The 22564-nt window shown below is 36.9% G+C and overlaps 1 protein-coding gene across 1 annotated transcript in view; it reads right to left on the bottom strand.

Moving 5' to 3' along the window:
- Positions 1-22564, bottom strand: part of LOC139976270 (DENN domain-containing protein 5B-like) — an 80190-nt gene that overhangs the window by 26437 nt on the left and 31189 nt on the right. The window contains exons 2-4 of the mRNA XM_071984949.1: positions 20309-20421; positions 14231-15017; positions 11661-11845 (exon numbers count right to left, since the gene is read on the bottom strand). Of these exons, the coding sequence (XP_071841050.1) occupies positions 11661-11845; positions 14231-15017; positions 20309-20421 (1085 nt within the window). The remainder of the gene's footprint in view (positions 1-11660; positions 11846-14230; positions 15018-20308; positions 20422-22564) is intronic.

The following is a 22564-nucleotide window of genomic DNA, read 5'->3' as shown; positions in this document are numbered from 1 at the left end:
TCATATGCCATAGTGGGATGCTACTGGTTTTGTCCTCTTAAGAGATATACATACTAGATGCATCATTAAGATAGCAATGCATGCAATCAAAATTGAATCTTTTGTTCTCTTGATTTACGAAAATCAGCGAAATATTGGAGTGTATTTCGGCGGATGCCTCTGGTGTTGGCCTTGGAGCTGTGGTGATACACATGATTTTGGGGTGCTGTACGGGCATTTGATTCAGTTTCTTGTTTGAGATATAAAACAATTTAAGACTAAATTGATTTCTTCAGCTGTAGAGGGTGATACCACTGTTGCGGACACACCAGGTCTCGCCCTCGTAGCGGTACTGGAGCACAGTTGGGCTGCCATGCATGCAATAACTCAAATTTCAGTTTCTTATACTGTAACCTCTCCACGACCATGACTCCATGACTCTCCACTTCCATCATCAGTAGGGGGAACCCGTCGATTGAGAGATGTTGTTTTTGCTATTCCAGGGGGTGTGGGGATGTAGACTGTGACCCCCCCTTTTTCAACTCAGACAAAAATTCAAAAGTATTTATGACTCTATTTGTACATTGATTTTAGACCTAATTATAGACTCAGAATATACCATTTGAGGTCTATACCTTCACGTTATCTGGGAAGAGGGGGGGGGGGCCCTAGATCCCCTGTATGTGAATAAGTCTTAACAGCCCCAGTGCCACACCCCACAGCTTCATGATTGGTAAAAACAAATCACTTACCACCAGACTTCAAAATGTTCAATGCACGTTCAACGTACAAAATTTAATGTCATGTGTCTCAAAGCGCCTTTGAACAACTTTTGTTGATATTGCATGCGGTGTATAAATGTGTTTTGATCGATTTGATTTGATTGATTGATTGATGTACAACTCCTGTATCCACCTCTGGCACTTCCATAGAGGTTCATGACCCGACCTAAATCAGACTGGAAGAATTAAGGTTCCCCCCTCCCCCCCCCACCTCATATCCTATGCACATTAATACAGCTATCCTTTAATTTAAACACTGTCCTAACAGAATATAAATTTAGATTATTAACTTCAATAGAGATAAAGTAGATTTTAGGTTTAGACTTTCTTTTCATCAATTAAGGTTACTCCCAATATTTTTCATTAACTGTAATAAACTTTCAATCTATCAACTTGCCACGACATTTGCTCTTCAAATCTCAACTCCTACTGTGACCTTAAACAACATATAAGTGTATATATATAAATATATATTCACTATCTATGCACTCCATCAATTATGGAAATTATAATTTTTCTATTTTCGGGAGTATCTGTCAGCCCAATCTTGATTTAACATGAAAATGATTACACCAGAAAAATCTGCACATATCACAGAACACACGTTGTTCACAGATATCAAAATCCTAAAAATGTTCACACATTATACAGAGGAAATTTCAAAATTCCATTAGTTATGTAAATGTTCACCCTTCCATTTTTAAAGACTGCAAAGTATTCATGCTTATGCTTATTATCAATGTCTTTTTTAGTCTCCTTTTCTGTTGAGGAGTGTATGCATATGCTAACATTACATACTTTCTTTTACGTTGATGTGACGAACGGGATGGCGACACAAATACATGTTATTTCCCGGCCTCATAAACATTTTATAGAAGAAGGGTTTTTATAGTTTTTTGTTTCTTGTTTTTCTTTGAAAGAAATTACTTCCTTTATCTATCTATTTATCTTAATTTGCAATTTGCCAAATTTCTACAAAACATGATACAACCTTAGTATTATATATAACTAGATCAAACCTCCAGCAGTGTTTTCTAGAAGACTGCCAAACATCACTTTTTACTCCCTGTTTGTGCCATCAACTGGATTTATTTTTGACAGGTTTTTCTTGTTTCAAATATTTTATTGGGAGGCACAAATCTGTGAAATCTGTCAGATTTGAAAAAAAAAATGGAAAAACATTTGAAAAATAATCTTATTATAAGAAATCATTGATTTGTTTATTTTTTAATTCTTCTTTCCTTTCCTTCTGTTCTGTTTTGCTTTTGTATTAATTATTATATATGATAGTTTTTTGCTAAAAAATTGCTCCATTGAGCTTCCTGTTGTCAATTCCCAATCTCTATTTTATCGTACACAACAAATACACTGAAAATTAATTTCAAAATTAATTAAGAGATTGAAATAAAGTTTGATGAATTTTGAAGTTTTAAAATTTCTGTTTAAGATTGAAAAAAAAAAACTGTTGGGACTTCAAGGAAGTTAATTGATGTGTAAAACCATCATTGTTGCCGTACAGTACTTCTACCATTTTCATGTTCCCAAACCTAACATTGGACAATGTTTCACAATCTTTACCAAACTTCATTTTATGTGGAATGTTATGTTGACATTGATGCCATTGCCATATATGGTCAATCTTGGTTAGTTTCAGAATGGTCAAAACACATCTCAATAACAGAAATTAAACCTTGGAATAAATAAAGAAATAAAAACATCAATTTGTGGCGCCTGCAGTATGTCATATTTAGACTTGCCCAAGTCTTCAACATTGTTATCTCATATCCAGAAACATTAAAACCTGTGATACCTCCCAAATGGACTACGAATTTTCTTTATTGTTTGGGGAATGTTGTTCATAACAGAATTACCTCTATCACATCCACATGGCTTAAAATTGGTTTTTGTGTCTCCTTTTACAAGATTCTTTAAATTCAGATCAGTAGTAACATACTGTACGTTAAATCATGACCTCTTGATTCCTTAAATGAAAGGCCACATGTGATATTATTCATATATGCTGGTACAGTTTTTCTCTATACGCACCAATTAACAATGCAGGGTTTTCTTGTTTTTTAATATCTTCTTCTTACGTGCCCGATACCTCGACTGCTTCAATGTTTCCAGCATCCGTCAAGGTGATCTTGACAAAAGTACTGAACCACTTTCTTGACTTGAGTCAAAGTGGCATGTCAATGAATGACAGATGGATTACTTCACTACCGGTGTATCGTAACCGAGCCAGTGGTCCGGCCAGCCAAACTCCTCTATCCTTATCACTGTAATCACAAGAAAAGAAAATAAACAAACCTCCCCCCATTCCCCCCTCCCCCACCCTGCTGTCGTCCAATGTAAATAAACCGAACATGGGGCTTTAATTAAAATTTGCGATGCTCTCGATGTAAGCAAACCCTAATCTTAGCGAATCAGTGAGGAGAGACACGTCGTCAGGCGACGAAAGTGGAGGATTGTCTGTTATCCGTCTCCTAGTGACCGCTGGACAGTCACGGCGCTGTCATCAATGAAATATATAAAACATAATCCCAGAAGATTAATTAACGCGCTCTGATATTCTCTTCGGCTTAATCGTATGATCACGCAGTAAAGAGTTTAAGACGTCCACAGAGATGAATCAAGACCTGTCGTGGACCTGGGTAATTAGATTAATTTAATTTAGATACCATGTCAAAGGTCATAATTGCAAGATACAAAATAACAAGACAATTAGCCATGATGCTCTTTAATTTGAAAAATCTGTTATTCAATGTTATGGAATGTCTTTTAATGTTGATGTTAGCAATGGAATATTATTGTAATGGATTATCAAAAAGACTAAAAAAGAATGGAAAAAACTCCCAGAACATCTCTCTAATCCCATTCCTTATCACCCAACGACCACTGTGTAAAAGTTCAGATGCACCGAAAACCTTGATGGATTGTATGAAAAAGCTCATTTCTGAACTTGTGAGAGATCAAATAATAGATCACATGTTACATCTAGACTCATGAAGCTTTTAGGATATGAGCCCTAAAATTTGTAAAGATGGCAGGTCAAACTTGTACTTTAATATATATCATGGGTTGTTGGTAGAAATGGTTGCCCTCTCTCTCATCTATTGGGTAGAGGTCGTCTTTTTCTTCTTTTTGGTTTCCCGAAAAAACTTTTTTTTTAATTTGTTTTAGGTTTTGTAAAGCGCCTAGAAGCCTTTTGGTATTTGGCGCTATATTAAGAACTTATTTATTATTATTAAAACTACGGAGTCACTCTTACTGAATATGGAGTCATCCTTATCGTCCTTGCAAAACTGTGAGGGGGACCACGGATTGCAAAGTCTGCAATGAATATAACACAGATTGCAAAATTGGCTGTGACTATATAAACATGGCTCGCAAAGTCGCTAATTACTATTACGGTTCGATTCATCCAACACGGCAGCATTGTACTCAAAGCAAATTAATCAGCAGTTCAAAGTTCTTCGATACGGAAAGCATTTCACACTGAAGTTTGCATTTTTCTTTCCTACTGTACTTCATCATTGGCATTTGCAGGGCCAGTACACCAGCTTACCTACCGACTACCAACAAGTTCTCCATCTCACCGCCTCTGGTCATCTTTAGCTTTCTCCTGGCACCTCCTCTTTGCACCCCTAAAATAAATTACTTCTCGCTTCATTCTATCCAGGAATGCCAGTGAGGCAGCAATGTTTTGTAACGATCCTTAGGTCATAGAGTCTTCGTTACTTCATGAATTAATTAAAGTTACAAGCACAAAGTAGCTTCTCTGTGTCATCACACAGTCAAACCTGAGACTCTACTACTGTCATCAAAAATATATATTTGCTATTTTTCCTCTTCAAGATATGTTGGTCTCAGAGAGATTTGTGAACTCAACCTCATTTTTACTTTTGAGAGAGGTACACGGCGTTATGCCCGAGAGTAAAAAAAAAAAAAACAAGCTGAATATCAGACAAGATATTATGCAAATGTAATCCATTATTAAAAACTCATCAATACTTTCTTATCAATGTTTTAATCCTATACACTGAGGGAACTGTCCTCATTTTGGGCAAGCCTAAAACAAACGCTCTCGACATTTTCTAGATCAAATTCAGCTTAACATTGGGACAGAGATTATGCAGTGAAACTTTCACAAACTGACGAGAGATACTCCACGAAGGTACGAAGATAAAATACTACTACAGTCTGACAAATCAGAGATGCTGAAGGTAATGAGATAAAAGTAATTGATGTTAACTTCGATGTTTGCCCGGGAGCTAGAGCTCTCACCGACTAAAAATTGGATAATGATATCAACACACACATGACACGCAGAACAAAATTGCAACAACCTAAATTTATGTGTAAACAGACTGCGAAAATTTTTTTCACATTGTACTGTTTTGCTTTTTGGGAAATCACCTCGCAACCTGAGGTAACACAGTAGTACTGTTGATCTCATATTGACTGTGAAATTATGTCACAGGTATCGCATCATAATCATCACAAAAGAAGGCGGGTGACCTTGTTTCTTCTGTTTCTTTTCTTCTCTGCCATTTTGTTTCATAACGCATATATACCGTACACACTTTGTAGACATTTTCTTTTCTGTAATATATGTTTCTAAATGCTTCTTTGATATGCAAACGTCATATTTTTGTCAGGAAACAAAGAGAAATTTGATTTTTTTTTTTTTTTACCGTAAAATAAAGGTATCAATGTATACATTTATATTACATTTTCTGTAATATATGTTTCTAAATGCTTCTTTGATATGCAAACGTCATATTTTTGTCAGGAAACAAAGAGAATTTTTTTTTTTTACCGTAAAATAAAGGTTTCTTTAAGCCATCACCATCGACAGCATTGTACTCTGCTCTGTGGTTGACACGAAACAAAATCACAAAATTGTAAACTATATAACAGATCAGCAAACTTGTGTGTAATTTTACCCCATGATGGAAGCCAAAAACACACTACTTTGACCACTAACCATTAAAAATCACTTTATAAAAAAAACCTGAATTCAAAACTTTTCAAAAGCAAGACCTTTGGAAGAATCTATAATATATCCTACTTTCCATGAGATGTGGCATGTCTGTCGAATCCAATTTCCAAGATAAGTCGCATCGTGGAATTTTGGTCACAGAAGAGAGCTTTATCTATCACGGTAAAATAAACCCAGAAGCAAGGTACGGGTGGGCGGGCGGGCGTGTTTTTTAAGTTCAAATCTATGAGCGAGCTAATGCTTATGTTCTCCATTTATACACATTATTTGTACTTTGCTTTGTCATTCGCTATCTGGGGGAGATTAAACATCTCACTGAGAGGGGCCTGTGAGGTTGATTTCTACAGAACAATAAAGAACAAGTCTGTATCGAGTCACACCAGCAAAAATATGACAAAATTGGTCCACTTTTGGAACTCCAAACTTAAACTATGCTTCTTTCAAAAATATCTCTATCGTTTCAAAAACTGATGAACGAACCTTCAAAGTGGGCTGATTGAATTTGCAGCTTAAAACAACATTTTAGGTTCGGTCACCAATTTCACTTGAGTATTACTCGTGACTGGATCATACCAAGCTGATGAAAACTATCATTTTGCACCAAGTTAAGGTTACAGAGCAAGCACATATTACAGGATTTTACTTTTTTTTAAACTTTCTTTTCCTACTGCAGGAGACACAGCTATTTGTGTACATGTATTTCATATGTTAATGAAATTGAAATATGAAATTTTCAAAACAAAATTTTACTCTATTTTTAACTTTTCTTTTTCTACTGGGGAGGCCACACTCTTCTGTGTCCACATGTATCATATGATAATGAAATGCAAATATGCAAATCTTCAAAACAAACTCCCAACTTTTTAATTGAATTTTTGATAGCCGATTCAAGGACAAATAAACTGCGATTTGATGAAGATTTAGTGCTGCATAATTGATCCAAATCAACTCAAAATTAATACTCATTAAAGGTATCATCACTTTTGGTCCCAAAAATTTCTATAAAGTAAAATAACGGTCACTAACGATTCAACATTTTACTGCGCCAGTCACGGCATTTCTCGATGCTTGTCGGTTTCTTAAATTGCCATCCAGTGATTAGTTCACTTTCCAGCTACCTGTACCCATGTCAAAAGTAGGATGCTAAGGAGGCTGCAGCCTACTGCAGCCATGCTGTGTGTAGGACACTCTGTTATGCGCCACAGATTGACACAATAGGCACAAGCTGTAGGTCTGCAGAGATGATCTCTATTCTTTGATATTGATTCAGCCTAGCTGAGCAGAAACTTGCAGCTGCTGCAGCTATTCTCTTTGACACAGTGCCTAAATACTGCATCTATTTGTGCAAGCTGGCCAGCACTTCACTTGTTTAGCTAGAATTTGAACAATGCACAAGATGACTTGATTGAACACTATAAACAGAAGTTCGGATCCAGGTACCTTTTGCCCCGTCAGTCTACCCAAAATGATCATATATTAATAGACTATAAAATAAGAACATTAAACATTTAGACATCTTACAAATAATTGAGCTCATAGTAACATGAATCACGTCATGAATCAACGATTTCGCCAAGAAACAAAATGGAAAAAAAAATAATCATTTTTGTGACGACCTCTGCAGAGTTGGAAATGGGCTTAGCTATTCCATTTGTGGGAGAGAAAAAAAGGTAAATGATATATCGATATGGAAAAGGAACTCATATCGCAAGAAACCCATTGTATGACTATTTTGGGAAGACATGCGTTGTAACTTTAGTAATTATCAAACCCACCCAGCTGCTTCAAGATGCGAGTTGATCGCATGTTTAATTAAGAAAGCCAACATATTACCGCAGGTTTTATTTTTTCAAAGCTTTCGTTTTGGGTAACAAGTATGAGCTCTCATAAATTATACCGTTTTTTATATATAGTTCTAGGCAATGCTGAATCCTTTACGGTATTACCTGGGAGTTCAGTGCACGCGCTATGTATCCCCATGACAGTCACCGCATGTTACCACTCCGTGCATGAGTTACGGCATAACCTTACAAAATTGCGACGATTTCCCCGAGCGCGCTTTTCTTTTCCATCTTGTCTCTCTTGCTCTCTCTCTTTTTTCCTTCTTCTTTATTTCTCCTTTTTGTAATCTGGCTCAATTTTCTTGAGATAAATTTTTCACTTCCACCAGCTTCATTTCTAAAACACCTTTGTCAACATTTGCTCTGTCATCGAGTATATCAGTTCAAAAGCAAATACAGCTGAGTCACAGGAAACCGTGATAATAATAATAACCGAGTGAGAAATCTCCCGCTCTCGAGATAATTGTCCTTCAACGATCATTCACCTACATCCTCGTTTTGACAAAACATTTCTGAACTCAATAACCCTCTCGTTAACACTAAAAGCAACCAGCACCCACCCCCCCTCCTTCCCCCACCGAAAAAATCCTTAAGAATCTTTTAAAGATAAGAAAAAAAGAGACCTGAGATAAAAAATATTATAGCTTTGCTTTTATATTCTTATATATAGCTTCAGAAGACCAGCTCTCTTCTAATTTATTTAATCCTTTTTTTCCCTTTTTTTCTCTTTATTTTGGTAATCTTTTCATTTATTTATCTTCTTTAATACTTTTCCTTGAACTTTTGTCAGCTTGAGCAGTGTTAGTTTTGCGATAGATGGAGAAGCAGAAGATAAAACTAACGTAGTGATAAAGTTACAATTCACTCGCCGCCATCCTTCATCTCACCAGTCGAGCAATCACTTTTGTTCTCAGTCTTTGTACTGACGGTTTAATCCCCCCACCCCCCTCCCCGCCATGCTTGTTTACTTTTACTCGAGTCAACAATGACCTTGTTTGTTTCTACATCTTGAATAAATAGATAGAACTGCTCGTCTTCTTCCATTGCCACAAATTGTCAAACAATCTGAAGAAACAATTTATTTGCTTGTCTGCTCAAATTTCTACATCCAAGTACTTTAATTAGATTGAATTTGTTTTGCTCTCCTTAATTTCAAAGCCTTAGAGAATTTATTTTCTTTCTTTTTCAGTTTTGTTTTAATTTTTATTCTATAAGGAGCTAAATCACCACCTGATCACGTTTATATACACATTTACACCTATAAGCATACATAAATTAATCTTGTTTGCTGCAATTTTGCCAGGAAGGAGATTTTCTTCAATATGCACTGTACCAACAACACCGACGGCCAAAAAAAAAAAAAAAAAATCACATTACAAGTCTTTTAATATTTCATTGAAGAACGTCTCCTGATGTGATTTTTCTGCAGAGTAAAAAAAAATTTCCTTTCATGAAATTTTAATTACCTACAGGGTTGTTGTTATCACAGCAAAGCATTGTGGGTAACAAGAACTCTGAGGAAGTTAATTACCGTATATTAAAAGAGCTGTAATACCAAATACAGATTAATGACTTTCCTCGAATATAAAACAAATTATTCGGCACGGAAGGTTACTTTCATTCACGAAATGGGAAATGGGATACCATCACCACTGGAACAATTCAGATAGATGAGTTAAAAATTTATTTGGTAGTCCAGTGATACAGGTAAACAAATCAAGATATTAATTTGATAAGCGTTTAGCTTTTGTGCATGTACTCTGCATGTTGTGTCTTACAAAATGCTATACGGTCCCAGTGTTTCCAAATGAAAAAGCTAGACTTTCTGAGAATCTTTATTTGGGAGTCAAGTGATATATGTATGAAATATGATATATATGTGTACAAAGTTTTTTTTTGTTCCCTTTCTTTTATTGTCCGAAATTAGCATATCATTGCAGTTCCTTATACGTTGTCTTGAGAATGACCTTTTAGCATTAATAACACACTGCAATATGCTTTCTTCCACCCCTGCCTCCCAGCCTCCTGCCCCCCCCCCCCCCCATGTTAAATCTCCCAGTACAGTGTTTCTTCAACAGAATTGTTAAATATTTGCTTGTTCAAATCTTGCTTGGGAAAATGCCTGTAACGAATGTCTGTACATGATCCAAAATTTTATGGCCATATGGCAGCTCATGACAATCGAACAAAAATTATGAAACAAGACAGAACAAAATATTTTATATCCCATCTAAACTTTAACCAAAAACAAAAACAAATGATTGCTGCTTTAAGTTAACCAAGCAAATCGAAGTGGAACAAACATCTGTGCTCCATGATTCACGAAAGCTCTCCTCCGTCGAAAGTACTCTTTACCCATTTTCGGTGGCGACACAAATGGAAGGCCCTGGACAAATCTCCATAACAACAAGAAAACATTTGCCGAGCTTATCAATAACATATTCACTTCTACAAGAAAAATTTTCACAGATGTTCAAATGTCAGTTGCAAACTTGGGAATAAAGTTGAAGATAAGGTTTTCTTGTGATTGTTTTTGTGTGTGTGTTTTTTCTCTTCTTTTTTCTGCAGCATGATTTTAGATACTAACAGATAAGACACAGGGGTAACTAGGTTTGAGATGATGATGGGAACTTTGAAACCCATACTCCATCTGTCACCCGAACCTTGGCAAGTGGATTTAACCCTCAGAAATTACTGGTCGCTGTGATTTGAAGTCGAAAGTCAAGTTTTATGGTATGCAAGCTCCCCCCCCCTCCAATAAAAAATTAGCAAAATTTCTGTTTTTATGTCCCTTTTCTTTTAAAATTATATCCGTCCTATCCTATAATGCACTCTGTAAGCATAGAAGAATAGTGAAAAGATCCATGTGCATGCTAGATATGTAAGTTTCAAGGTTAGGTAAGTTATAGGGAGGATGGGCCCCCCCCCCCCAAAATCCCAGAATTAAAGCACAAGCCCTTTAAGTCTGTTGCAAGTTATTTACACTAAGCAGATAATTTGCATCTGGTCAATACCAGCAAGTATCCAAATGTCCTAAATAAGATTTTGAATCTCTTTTTAAAAGAAATTAAAATTAGCTAATTTGTTGTTTGTATGTTCCAGAAACTGTTAATTTGGGATCTATTACACTATACAGAAAATTTGACTTGAATGTCGATTATTTTATTGAAGACAAAGATCCACCTGTAAGCAGGAAGCCCAGCATATTCAGAATAAATCTACCATTGTTGGAGTTCTGTCCCCCAATTTTTATTTGCAATTCACAGAAAAGGACTATGTCAGAGAGTCACAACTGCTGCATGAATATTACATTATTTATTCAAATAACTTGAAGAGCAGAAGACAGAAATCTGTGCGGACTCACGAGACGCTAACTAAATGGAAATGTTTGCAATCCCACTGGAATTATCGCCTAAGGGATGGAACAACTTTTTATTTTATTTATTTTTTTGCCTTCTTTGCTTTCACTTGTTTATATTATTTTTTTCAAGTATTTTTTTCATAGATAATATTCATGAAGGGCTTTTCAAGAACTCTGACTAAAGTAATTCTTTATAGAAAAATAAACGTCTTGCAAAACAAATCAGTGAACGTTTCATAAGCTGCTGACAAAATACTGTTTTTTAAATCCCATTAATTTCTGCACCACAAACAAGGACTCATATAAACTATAAATATTGTGAGTCTGAAGTTGTCATTTCTAAGAACCTATTTTTACATTTGAGATAATTTTATTCCCTAATTTTTTTATTTTATATTTTATTGTTATTTAACAAAGAACAGTCTCTCCCTAAGCAAAAGGTCCTGTACTCTTATGTTTCTGTTCTTATTTAGTCCCAAATCCCTTCATAATCATGTTTTTGCTGGTAGGGAGATGGAGGGGCGTAGAGAGGGGTAAAGACAAACCAAAAATTAGTAACTTTTATACAAAGGTACTAATGCAAATCTGACAGAGCTTGTGGTTGTAAAAGAAAATTTCAATCCATTTGCAAGTCACTTGGAATCAATTCCTACTTGTTTTTGGGGGGGGGGAGGGGGGATCAAAATACTAACCTGGTTGGGCACTTCAAATTCTTCTTCAAAAAGTTCGTCGAGATGGAGGCCCATGATGAAAGAGAACGGAGCATCTAGAAAATGGAGCATGGATGCAGGCACAATAGGGACATAGACATGTTGCCACAGGAAAGGGAAGAGTAACGCCGTCAGGCATTCTGCGACTAACATCAAACGGTTGTAGTCTACGAGAGCAGGGAGAGGAAAAAAACAAAATTCATAAATATCTGAAAAGTTATGTCAAGTGATCATTTGTCTTCTATCACCAGCCAAAGACATTTTGAACTTTGCAGACAATAATCAGACTGGATGCCAATCTTGTTTTCATGATTCTTCGTTTTTTAATGTTGATTTGAGAATTGTGTGGCACGAAATTTGATCTGAGGGGGGAGGGGAAGAAGATGGGGGGCGTCGTCAAGTGACTGTCATGATGTTTCTTTTACATTGTCAATAAGTAAAACACTTTCTGTGTCCATGGAATAAGCTTTTACTTTTTTTTAGTGATTGATTTTCTGTAACAAGTTAAAGCAAGGTAACAGTGTGTTGATTGAGAAAACCAGATCCTACTTAACTGAGAACGTTACTTGAATAGCTTTGTAAAAGTGTTTTTCAAACAACCATAATACCTCAGATTTGGATGGATATTTGAAACCTGTTCCTGGAATGATCCCAATTAAATTATTTCTATAACTTCATTATTCTTTGCACAACATTGTATGCATTAGTATGTATATAAATTCTCTCATTAGATATAATAATAATCATCAGGTTATTTTTACGACGCTTAAGCGACCAAAAATGTGGGAGAAACCCACAAGGGCTTATGGATTACAACTTACATGTCGGGTGGCTTCCAATTCAACATTTAACTCAAATTTTGGCATCTTTTCAATTTAGACAGTCATTTCAGATGGGTAAACCATGGACTGCTCTTGAATGAAAAAACCCACCTTACTATGACCCGGCCAGGAATCGAACCCCGAATCTCCCGATTGCTAAGCCTCATTGCTTCAATATGCCACCGCCTTTATCCACTCACCCACAGCACCAGTACGAAGATAACACAGTGGAAATGATCTGTTATCATTTTTTTCAAAATAACTCGAATATAATATTCTTTCGTAGATTATGCACTGCTTCCGATGTATTGACAGACAGCAATTTTTCACTGTGTTATCTTCCCTTCGTAGTGTCCAGTGTAGTTGACAAATATAAATCTCAAATCATTCGAGAAAAAACCTGAGATATTGACCTACGGAAAAAGTTCACATGAACCTTACTTGACCGGAAGATTCAAAAATCAATCTGTTTTTCTTCGACTTAAAATACCCTCCGTTCTCTAGAGGTACGGAGGAAACGAATCCTGGATGCCCAACAAACTATCAGATTGCTTAAATATTAGGGACTTCCAGTCCCAATTGGGGGGCCATCTCCGGGTACTGCGTTATTTTTATCGTTTCTCAGAAGGGCTCATTTGAGCACCTTCAGGTGTTTGGGCTAGAGCTAATCAAGTTTGGGTCAATCTCTCTTAATCCAAGCTTCTAGTGACCTGCACAGCTTGCCCTGGGTATGGGTAAATCCCTTATCTCCGATACCTAACACCGAGAAGACTTTGATGACCGCCGTGCAGGAAATTTTCATTTGACGGAGAAGAGAGAGTGAATGAGGCGGCTAATTGAAATTCTACCAATCCTGCCATAAGCGCGAGGAAGGATGGTTGAACGTGCTGTGTTTAGAAGTTGAAATCTTCGACACAAACAGATGGCTCGTAAGGGATCAGGTCACTACTGCTTAGAGCATCGGTTTATCTTTTCGTTGTATCGTCGACTTTGCAACTTTCTATTAATAAGCCGTGTTACACTGCACATAACTCGATCGATCAGGTAAACCTATCTGCTCACTACCCAGGGAATAATTTATCCAGCATCACAAAAACAATAAATGCTAAGTCAAATGGACAAATTGCTGAACACAGACTATAAAGATGAAAACAGTATAGATCTAGACGTTTGTGTACACTAACCAAACCAAATGTAATTTTTTGAATGAATAAAAAATTCAGGCCTGCCAAAGCATCTCAAAAGAATACTGACACTAAATTATACCGACTTGCTATCATTCGTAATGTTCATTAGAAAGACATCGACTATTGAACTAAATCAAGTAAAGTTTGTGTCCCACAAAATGGATGAGACATATTGTTCTTGTTTCATTTTCAAATCCTTTCAAGTTTCTATCTTATTTCATCATTGCTGGTTACAATTCTGATATTGGTCTAAAGATGTGGTATTCAAACTTTTCTCTGCTCGGTTACCACAATCTTCTGCACCTTTATGTTCTTGGCAACGCTCCAGGGCTGGAGGTTGTAGCCTGAGAGAGGGGTTCACAAAAAGGAGACTGTTTCCAATTGTGGTTTTACAGGGATTTTAATGGCAGAGTGCAAATGTCTAAATGTCGCTCGACTGATTGAGGTAGGGGGATGAGCGTTTGATCATTTGGCTTCAGCTGGCTGTGGAAATTTATGCAAACAATTTACATACAATTGATGAATATTCATTAACAAATCTCACCCTTTGAAAGTAATAGAATTTGTTTCTCCAGAAAAGCACAAGTCAGGAGTTCAAGAACGTTCTCTGGTCCTAGCAGTTCAAACATCTCTCGCATAGAGTATTCGCACAGGGGGAGCTCCCAAAGCGATGGACGTTGACAGGCTATCCTGCCGACGGGGCCGAAAAACTCCATACTCTTGCCGGGCTGAGGAAGGCTCACTTCGTATAGTATGTTATAGATGTAACTCTCGATTGGAAGCGTCTCGGGATTCCGAGTGCGGATTATTTCAAACAGCTGTTCTAGAAATTGTTGGCAAGATCTGACGAGTGGAATCTTCAAGATTAAACAGATGCACTTGGAGACAAAGAGGGCGTCCTTCATGATATCGTAGTGCCTGACGGCGCTTTTAGTTCTCGGCAACGTGTTCGCCTTTTGCATATTCCAACCCTGGTGGGCAGGACTACCCCTCCGTCGGAAACGGGGAGAATTAAGCCCCTGGATGGATGGGCTCGACGATCGTCTGTGTCTCGGCGAGAAACGCCGCCCCATTCTTGGAGACACGCTCTCCAGGACCACCCCTTGTGGGATGTCACCCGTACTGACTTTTCGCAGTGTGTTCTCTTCCGAGAACTTCCCCTGCAACATATTGAACTGAGTGCATAGTTTCTCGTCGGTGACCAGCTCAAAGAAAGTTAAGGCAGCCCCGTAGACCTGGGTCCTGTCCTCACGAGTGATAACAAAGGAATGAAATTTGGGTTTCCGATCTTGGTGCTGGGTGCTAAATGTGAGACCTTTCGGCATGCAGAGCTGGAAGAGAGAAGAAAAATAAAAAGTTAACATCCTTACTAACCCAGAGATATGACTAATGCACCACGATCTTGCACAACAGGTATGCAAATATATATGCAAACTGTACACGATCACGAAAGTGAAAAAATCCATGTTTTCAAAAACATGAATAATTTAAGGAAACTTTAAAAGCAGTGACTACTTAGGAAAAACTGAAATGAAGTAAGCTTCTTACTGACTTCAAAAGAGTCCACAAAGAATGCAAAACCAGCCGTAAGACAAAGGTAAAATATCCTGTATAGACTTCTGAATGGTAGATTTGAAAAGGGGAGGATAGTGACCATAGGGGGTGCAGGAGGGGGGGTGGCAGTGACCATTGGGGAGCACAGTGCAAGAACTTTACCAGTTCTTAGGCTAGTGTAGATCAGAGTGTGTATGTATGGGAGACAGGTAGGTGAGGTGTGATGTAAATATCCTAAAATATCTGACAGATTTGGCAGCCACAGTTACTAAAGTTATATGGGCTTTATAAATTTAACCCCATGTGAATAAATTAGGTAAGAGCTTGAACTTCTTGTCCATTGGAGCATGGGCCTTACAAAGAAAACAAACAGAGAACAAGTGTAAAGGCTTAGTGATTCCTTGCTAAATTTTTCTGTTGACCTCAAATGATCTTTGACCTCCACAAAAAAAAAAGGGTTCTTGTAATAATCACCAAGTTGTAACCTACATACCAAGCATGAAGTTCAACCAATTCATGCTACTGTTGGAGTTAAATTCTGTTTACAAAGTTTCAGACTTTTGACCTCCATGTTTTAAACAAAAATAACCTTTGAACTCCACCAATTTCAATAGGGTTTCGGAACAGCACCAAATTGGATCTCCATATTAAACATTAAGTTCAACCATTCTGCACTTCTTAGATATCATGTTTACAGGGGTGTCATACACATACACACACAGACATAAGAGACATTATGGCAGTGAATTTATACTATCTTTGCCAAGGAATGGAAAGAGTCAAGCAGACCCCATTTTAGCAAGTGTGAATACCAACCATAGCAGTCAAAAACTTTCAAAACTGCTACACAAACATGTTAACACTAAATTATTCCTGGACATTGTATGCATACCCTTGACCCACAGTATTAATTAGGTATATGTTTTTGGCGTCAAATCATAATTTTATGGACCTCAATTTCATGGAGCATCCAATTCTATAAATTCAGCTTGCAGACTTAGGATGATACCTTGAAAATCAACCAGTTTGAAAACAGACAGTGTTATTTCACTTTTATAGAAAAGATTAAAAAAAATCTATCTATTTTTGCAAATATATCAATTTGTGCCAGGTGTCAATTTATAATATTGACTTGAAGACTTATTTAAGAGACTCATTTCACAAGAAAATGTATTTTTTAAACAAGTTTTTAACCAACAGCTTCCATAATTGTGAGATCTTAACTCTCTCTCAATTTCCTGATATGAACATAAACAGGGAAGCCACATTTCCTGATCACAACAATTCTTTCCCTTAGATCTGCATGACTTATTGTTATTCATCAACAGCTAAAAGCAAGTCCAAATAATCCTTCCAAGAAAGTTAACATTCCTACATCCTGTTTTTTGATGAAAACTTTCCTTTTAGAGCCAAGAGATATCCCATATCACCTTGAGTTATTTTTCTCCTAACTGATCTGTCCTGTATATTGATCTGGCTATTGTCGTGTTATACGGTAAACAGTCCTTTGTGACTTTTGAAAGCTTTTGTCTCGATTCTGAATCATTTCAGCGCTAACAACAACACTAAAGGCTTTTCAACACAATCTACTTGAATGCAGGCTATCTGGGAAAGAGTTTAAATCACATGTTTGTGTGAAAATAAGGGGGAAAAGAGCCTTGAATACGGAATAAAAATGCACACAAAAAACATAGAAAACAGGATTTGTAAAGCTTTTGGCAGTTTTGTACAACTGCTTACAGCAACAAAATATGTGTTGCTCTCTGTATATTCAAGTACAGACAAATTGCTGACATGCTTGCCAATACAATTGCACAATAGAACTGGAGTTTGTGAGAATTCTACATTGTAAGAGAATTTTAGACACGCTGGAAGCAAAACAGAAAACAATGATATAAATATGAATATTAAACTTGTTTAATGTGCCTTATCTTGTCCAGAACCTTCCAACACATGCAAAACACAGGTAAACAATAAGAACAACACAAGTACCCAATGTAATGAACAGATAAACAACCTCAAAGTCTAAAAACCAACAAACTTTCACCAGACAAAGACACGCTACTATGGTGACCGTGTCAAAGGTCACCATAGGGGTGAACACTAAAAAAGTGGTAACCTATACAGCTTGACAACTTCTACAGATCTACAGATAATATCACAGGCAGAGATGACTATTGGGGGGAGGGGAAGGGGCTATCTAATGATCTATGAAACTAATTTCTTCTTGTTAGACCACCAAAAATGGTAGATTCAGAAGTGCGTTCAAGTGGATGAACCATCGTGAAGTACAGGTCGATGGAGGCATAGTGCTAAACTGTTACCAGCTTTTGCAGGCTAGGTAAATTTGAGTGCAGATGTAGCATGGAGACAGGTGAAGGAGAGTGATGTAAATCTACTCCTTCCTCTACGTTACGATACTAAGGTCCCTCAGTCTTTTGTATTTTATTAACAATAACGAGTCACATAAGTTTAAGTTAAATCGGTAAGTACAGTACAGTATCAAAATTTGTCACATACACCTATTCTATTATTTCAGTCAAGCTAATAAACAACAATGTACTGGGATTTTAGTATCAACATTTTTTTTATCAAAATGAACTCTTAAGATGAAGGAACGGTTCCGATCGAATTAAGTCGAAAAAATAATCCACACAAAAGACGAACGATGTAGGCACTTTGGGTGGTAGAATGAAAAGGGCGGGCATTGACCGGAAGGGCTGGTCTTAGAGCTGTACAGGCACACAGTGTTAAATGGTGACCAGTTCATGGTAGGCACAGTAGAATGAGAGTGCTTCAGGTTGTGGGGAGACAGGTAAGCATGGAAGAAGTAAATAATAGAATCGCTGTTCTTGTAACCCTCAAATGAACCTCCCCATCTCAGACATGATTGTACCTACAACAAAACCACACCAACCACTGACAGCTGTCCTTCATGTAAACTGCGGCTTGTAACAGAGTTTGGTTTCTAAAAACCAATTAGCGCACCACTGAAAAACAAAACAAACGGTACAATTCACCTACAGGCAGATATGTACACACACCTTCTCATTTCTAACCAAAAAATAACACCTTGCTGTTAAAATGTAATTTTCTGCCACAATGGAACACTGAGGGTCTTTTTCTTTTCATGAGTTGACTAGCAGCAGAGTTTGCAATTTACTGATTTAATTTAGAAAAACAAAAGGGGGAAAAAAAAGGACGAGAAAACAAGTTGTTGTACCGAATTTTAAAAACCAGTAAGCATCGTGACTCTTCGTACCTCGATTCGTGCCTCTTCTTCTGTCCCAATGTATTTCTAAACTTTTCCGTCATCTTGAAACCAAATCGATGGGGGGGAAAAAAAACAAGAGCTTCAAAGCTACCCCCCCTGGCTTTCCCTCTATCTATGACCACTTAACCACCATCTTCAATAACTTCGAGTACTAATCGATCTTGCCGAAGACAGAAAGTGCCGGAGGACGAACCAAATGAACAAGCACAGAGTATGTTCCCTTAACAACCACCAATCGGCTTGTCGGCAATAGATTTTGACAAGTATGTCTGCCAAGGTTGTTCTCTCCTCAAAAAATTATGGCCAAGACAACAGGGGGGCTGGGGGGGAAAGGAAGGAAGGAAGAATGGAGGCTGACGTGCAACAGGTTTCGGGGGCATGGATCCTTTTGTAATTTACATTCAACAGGCCTGTAGGGTTACATCATTTCCGAGTAAAAGTACTACAACTAGGGTCAACGACCGATTGACTTGGTATTCTGAAAGAGTCGTTCAGATTTTTGGCTAGACAGAGAGGCTAGGTTTTTACGCCACCATTCAGCGCCCAAAAAATTAGAAATTACACCAATACAAAGATTTCACTAGAAAAGGAAAAATTAGTAAAAAAAAATACAAGTTAACTAGAAAGAAAAGGTCCAATATTATATGACTATAGATACTTTAAAAAAAAACTTAATACTTATAACATGAGATTAACAAGAAACTATTAAAAACTATTAAAAACTGATAAAAGGATTTTGCAACTACTTGCTATTCATCCCAAAGGCTCTTTCTCAAAATTTCTCTTTCCATATTTCTTTCTCTTTTAGGCAAAAATGCAGTTCGAAACGATGTCAAGTATTGACGAGGGTGTACAGTGCTAAAACTTGTTGCCAATTCACTCTAGGCACTCTAAAGCAAGATTGCTGAGGTTGTGAGGAGATAGGTAAGCAAGAACACAAAACAAATCAATGAAAAACATGGGATACCCCAGCTACCGTTAGAACGAAATCCAAATGGAAGAAAATCCACTCGAAAAATATGTGTTGGACACTTTGAATGGTAGAATGAGAAGGAAGGGCGATGACCGGAGGGGCCGGTCTTAGAGGGCGCACAGTGTTAAAAGATAACCAGGACATTCTAGGCACGGTAGAATAATAGTGCTAAGGTTGTGGGGAGACAGGTAAGGGAGGAGCAAAGTGAATAAGTAACACTCAACAGAGAAAATAAAACATTTCAGAGAATACCTGTGAATAGATGTTTGGCCCCCCCCCCCCCCAATAAAAAATAACTACTCTTTTGGGTATTAATTTAAATAAAACTTTTCATTTTCAACATGTAAAGTGTAAAAGTAACGTATGAGGCTCATGTTTATTGGAGAGAGATGTTAATGCGGGAGATTTAGTCATATAACACCAATAGAGTACCAGTGTAAACAATGCTGCTAAAAATGAGTTCATTAGAAGTGTAAATTGCATACAGAGAAATGACAGACATTCTTTGCATACCGAACTTAACACTCTACCAGAGAAACTACTGTACTACAAAAACACCAAAATTCAGAATTAATGTGTATAGAAATATTTTTATTTATCATGCTGCTATTTATTTACAAAAGGGTAATCTGGATAATTTATTGTAGGTAGACAGCTGCACTTATATATTTTGTTTTTATTTTTTTGTTTTTGTACACTAACATTTTAAAATAATATTTTCTTATTATGTAATCACTTTTGATGTCCTGTTTATAAATATTGATATTTATACTGGAAATAAATAAATGAAAAATAACATAAAATATAACATTTATTCTTACCATGTTGACTCCGACGCTGTCGAATGGATTCCATTCTACTGTTTCTGGGTAGTGAGCCAGTACCTTTGACTTGTAACCTCTGTGAAGTGGATGAAGGTTCTCTGTGCTATCCACTGAAAGAAAACGAGAATAAAGTTTATGTTGAATTTTGCATAAAATTTACTCAAATTTTACAAATTAATATTAACTTGATAGACTCCTTTCATACATAATGAATTATATATGAAATATGTTGAAATTATGCAAACACAGTGCCTACAGTATTTATCTTAAATCATCATAAATGACATTTAAGTATCTTGCTACATAAATGAGGTAAATTACATTGTGTAAGGGGATGTAATGTGTAAGGGGAAAACCCCTGTGGACTTTTTATTGTACAGTACATCAGCATCATATATATACCTGACATTAAAGTTAAGTAGATAACCCTGATAATCAAAATAAAATAAAACTGTTAGCAAACTGCTTATACACTAAAGAGCCTGTGTAATAGAATGTGTAAAAGTAAGTTGGCCTGACGTTTCAATCCTAGCAGGATCTTCTTCAGAGGCTAAATGACAAGTAACAGTAACAGAAGGGGCAAAAACACACACAGAATACAGACAGGTTAATGAGTATGGTGAACACAATGAGATAGATGTACTATAGATAACTCTGGTCAGAATAGAAGATTTTCAGTCAGCGAATCCCCAAAACGTTAAGGCAAATTTTGCCCACGAAAATGTTTAGCATTCTTCCTGAAAGGGTAGACCTGGAAGGAGGTGTAAATGGGGGGTGCCCAGGGAGCGAGGGCGCAGTGCTAAAACATTGTGTGGTTTAGGTAGATGGGAAAGTGCAGATGTGGCGTGGGAGACAGGTAAGAGAGAAGCGAAGTAATTCTAACTGGTTTTGGAGATTTAAGAGCGATTTGTTATACTTTACCTGTTAAAATGTTCCAATCGTGTGTAGTTTTAGGTAGATCTTTAGGAAGGTGCATATAGACTTGGAGACAGATACGGTGTTTAGAGAGGGCAATGTAAATCCCTCCAAATACCCCTCACTCCCCCCCCCCCCCCCCTCCATCGGACAATTGGCCAAGAACAAAAGAATAAGTTGCGAAATTAAATTCTAAAAGACTAGCTTATACTAATACAAGTACTCATACCACAGGCCATTCTATTTGTACTCGAATACTAGCATTGTTACTCGTTCAACAGGTCTGTGATCTAGTTGATACAGAACTAAGGCACATTACTTTACAAGATAAACTAGCCCTACGGAAGGGAGAAGAAAAAAACAATTTAACGACCACTAAGACAACATGGTTCCATACAGTGTGGTCATATTTAATAATCAGCAATTTTCACCATACTGTATATTCAAAAATTCTTCCCTCCTTCCCCCCCCCCCCACCACTCCACCAAAAAGAGAAGGAATTGTCTAACTTGAAAGTTTCATCTGGGTTTGTGTTTGAGTGTTTAAGCATATATTTATACTAACAGCATCAGTCATTTTTGTTACCATGGATACAAACCTATTTCACTTGGTATCAAGTTCACACTGAGAAATTTCAAAAATGTGTCAAGTTGTTCTTAATTGGACTATTTCTTTCTTAACAAGCCTCTTCTTGAAAACTATACTTGTCAATATTTCTCAGAGAAACTTTAAATTTGAAATGGAGTGGGAGAGACAGTCCCTTCCACTTGTCAGAATAGCTTCAGGTTTAGTCAGTGTTACGATTTTTAAAAGAAAACATACTGCAGTATCATGTATATACAGTAGGGTAAGACCTATCAATTTTTCCAACACACTGAAGCAATGATAATCTCTTGTGATAGAATACTGTTCACCTATCAAGCAGTCTTGTAAGGGAAACAGGTTTAATGAGCACTTCTACTGAATGATGGCAATAATAATGCATTGCACCCACTGAGATACAGACAACAACTATTTACTGAAACGTTTGCCTTTTAGATGCCAACTTCAGGCAATTTAAAAGAACCTGTAGCCCGAAGATCCATCAAAATGAAGAATGTGATACATCAAAGTATGAGAGCCACCTAGATTTCATCACTAATTGAACATAAATTGAGAAATTATTAATGAATCCAATTCCATGTCTCCAAACTCTATTTGTTGCATTGAGAAGGATATTACAGCTGAAGTGAAGTAAAATCTGAAAACAAAAAATTCCTCTTGCATCCAGACATGGTTTGATAATAATCAAGTGGCAATTAAAATGCAAGTCCCATAATTTTGCCGAAAAAATTACAA

Source organism: Apostichopus japonicus, chromosome 1, assembly GCF_037975245.1.
Source record: "Apostichopus japonicus isolate 1M-3 chromosome 1, ASM3797524v1, whole genome shotgun sequence".
Taxonomy (NCBI): Eukaryota; Metazoa; Echinodermata; class Holothuroidea; order Aspidochirotida; family Stichopodidae; genus Apostichopus; species Apostichopus japonicus.
This window is presented reverse-complemented; position numbering and strand designations above follow the sequence as displayed.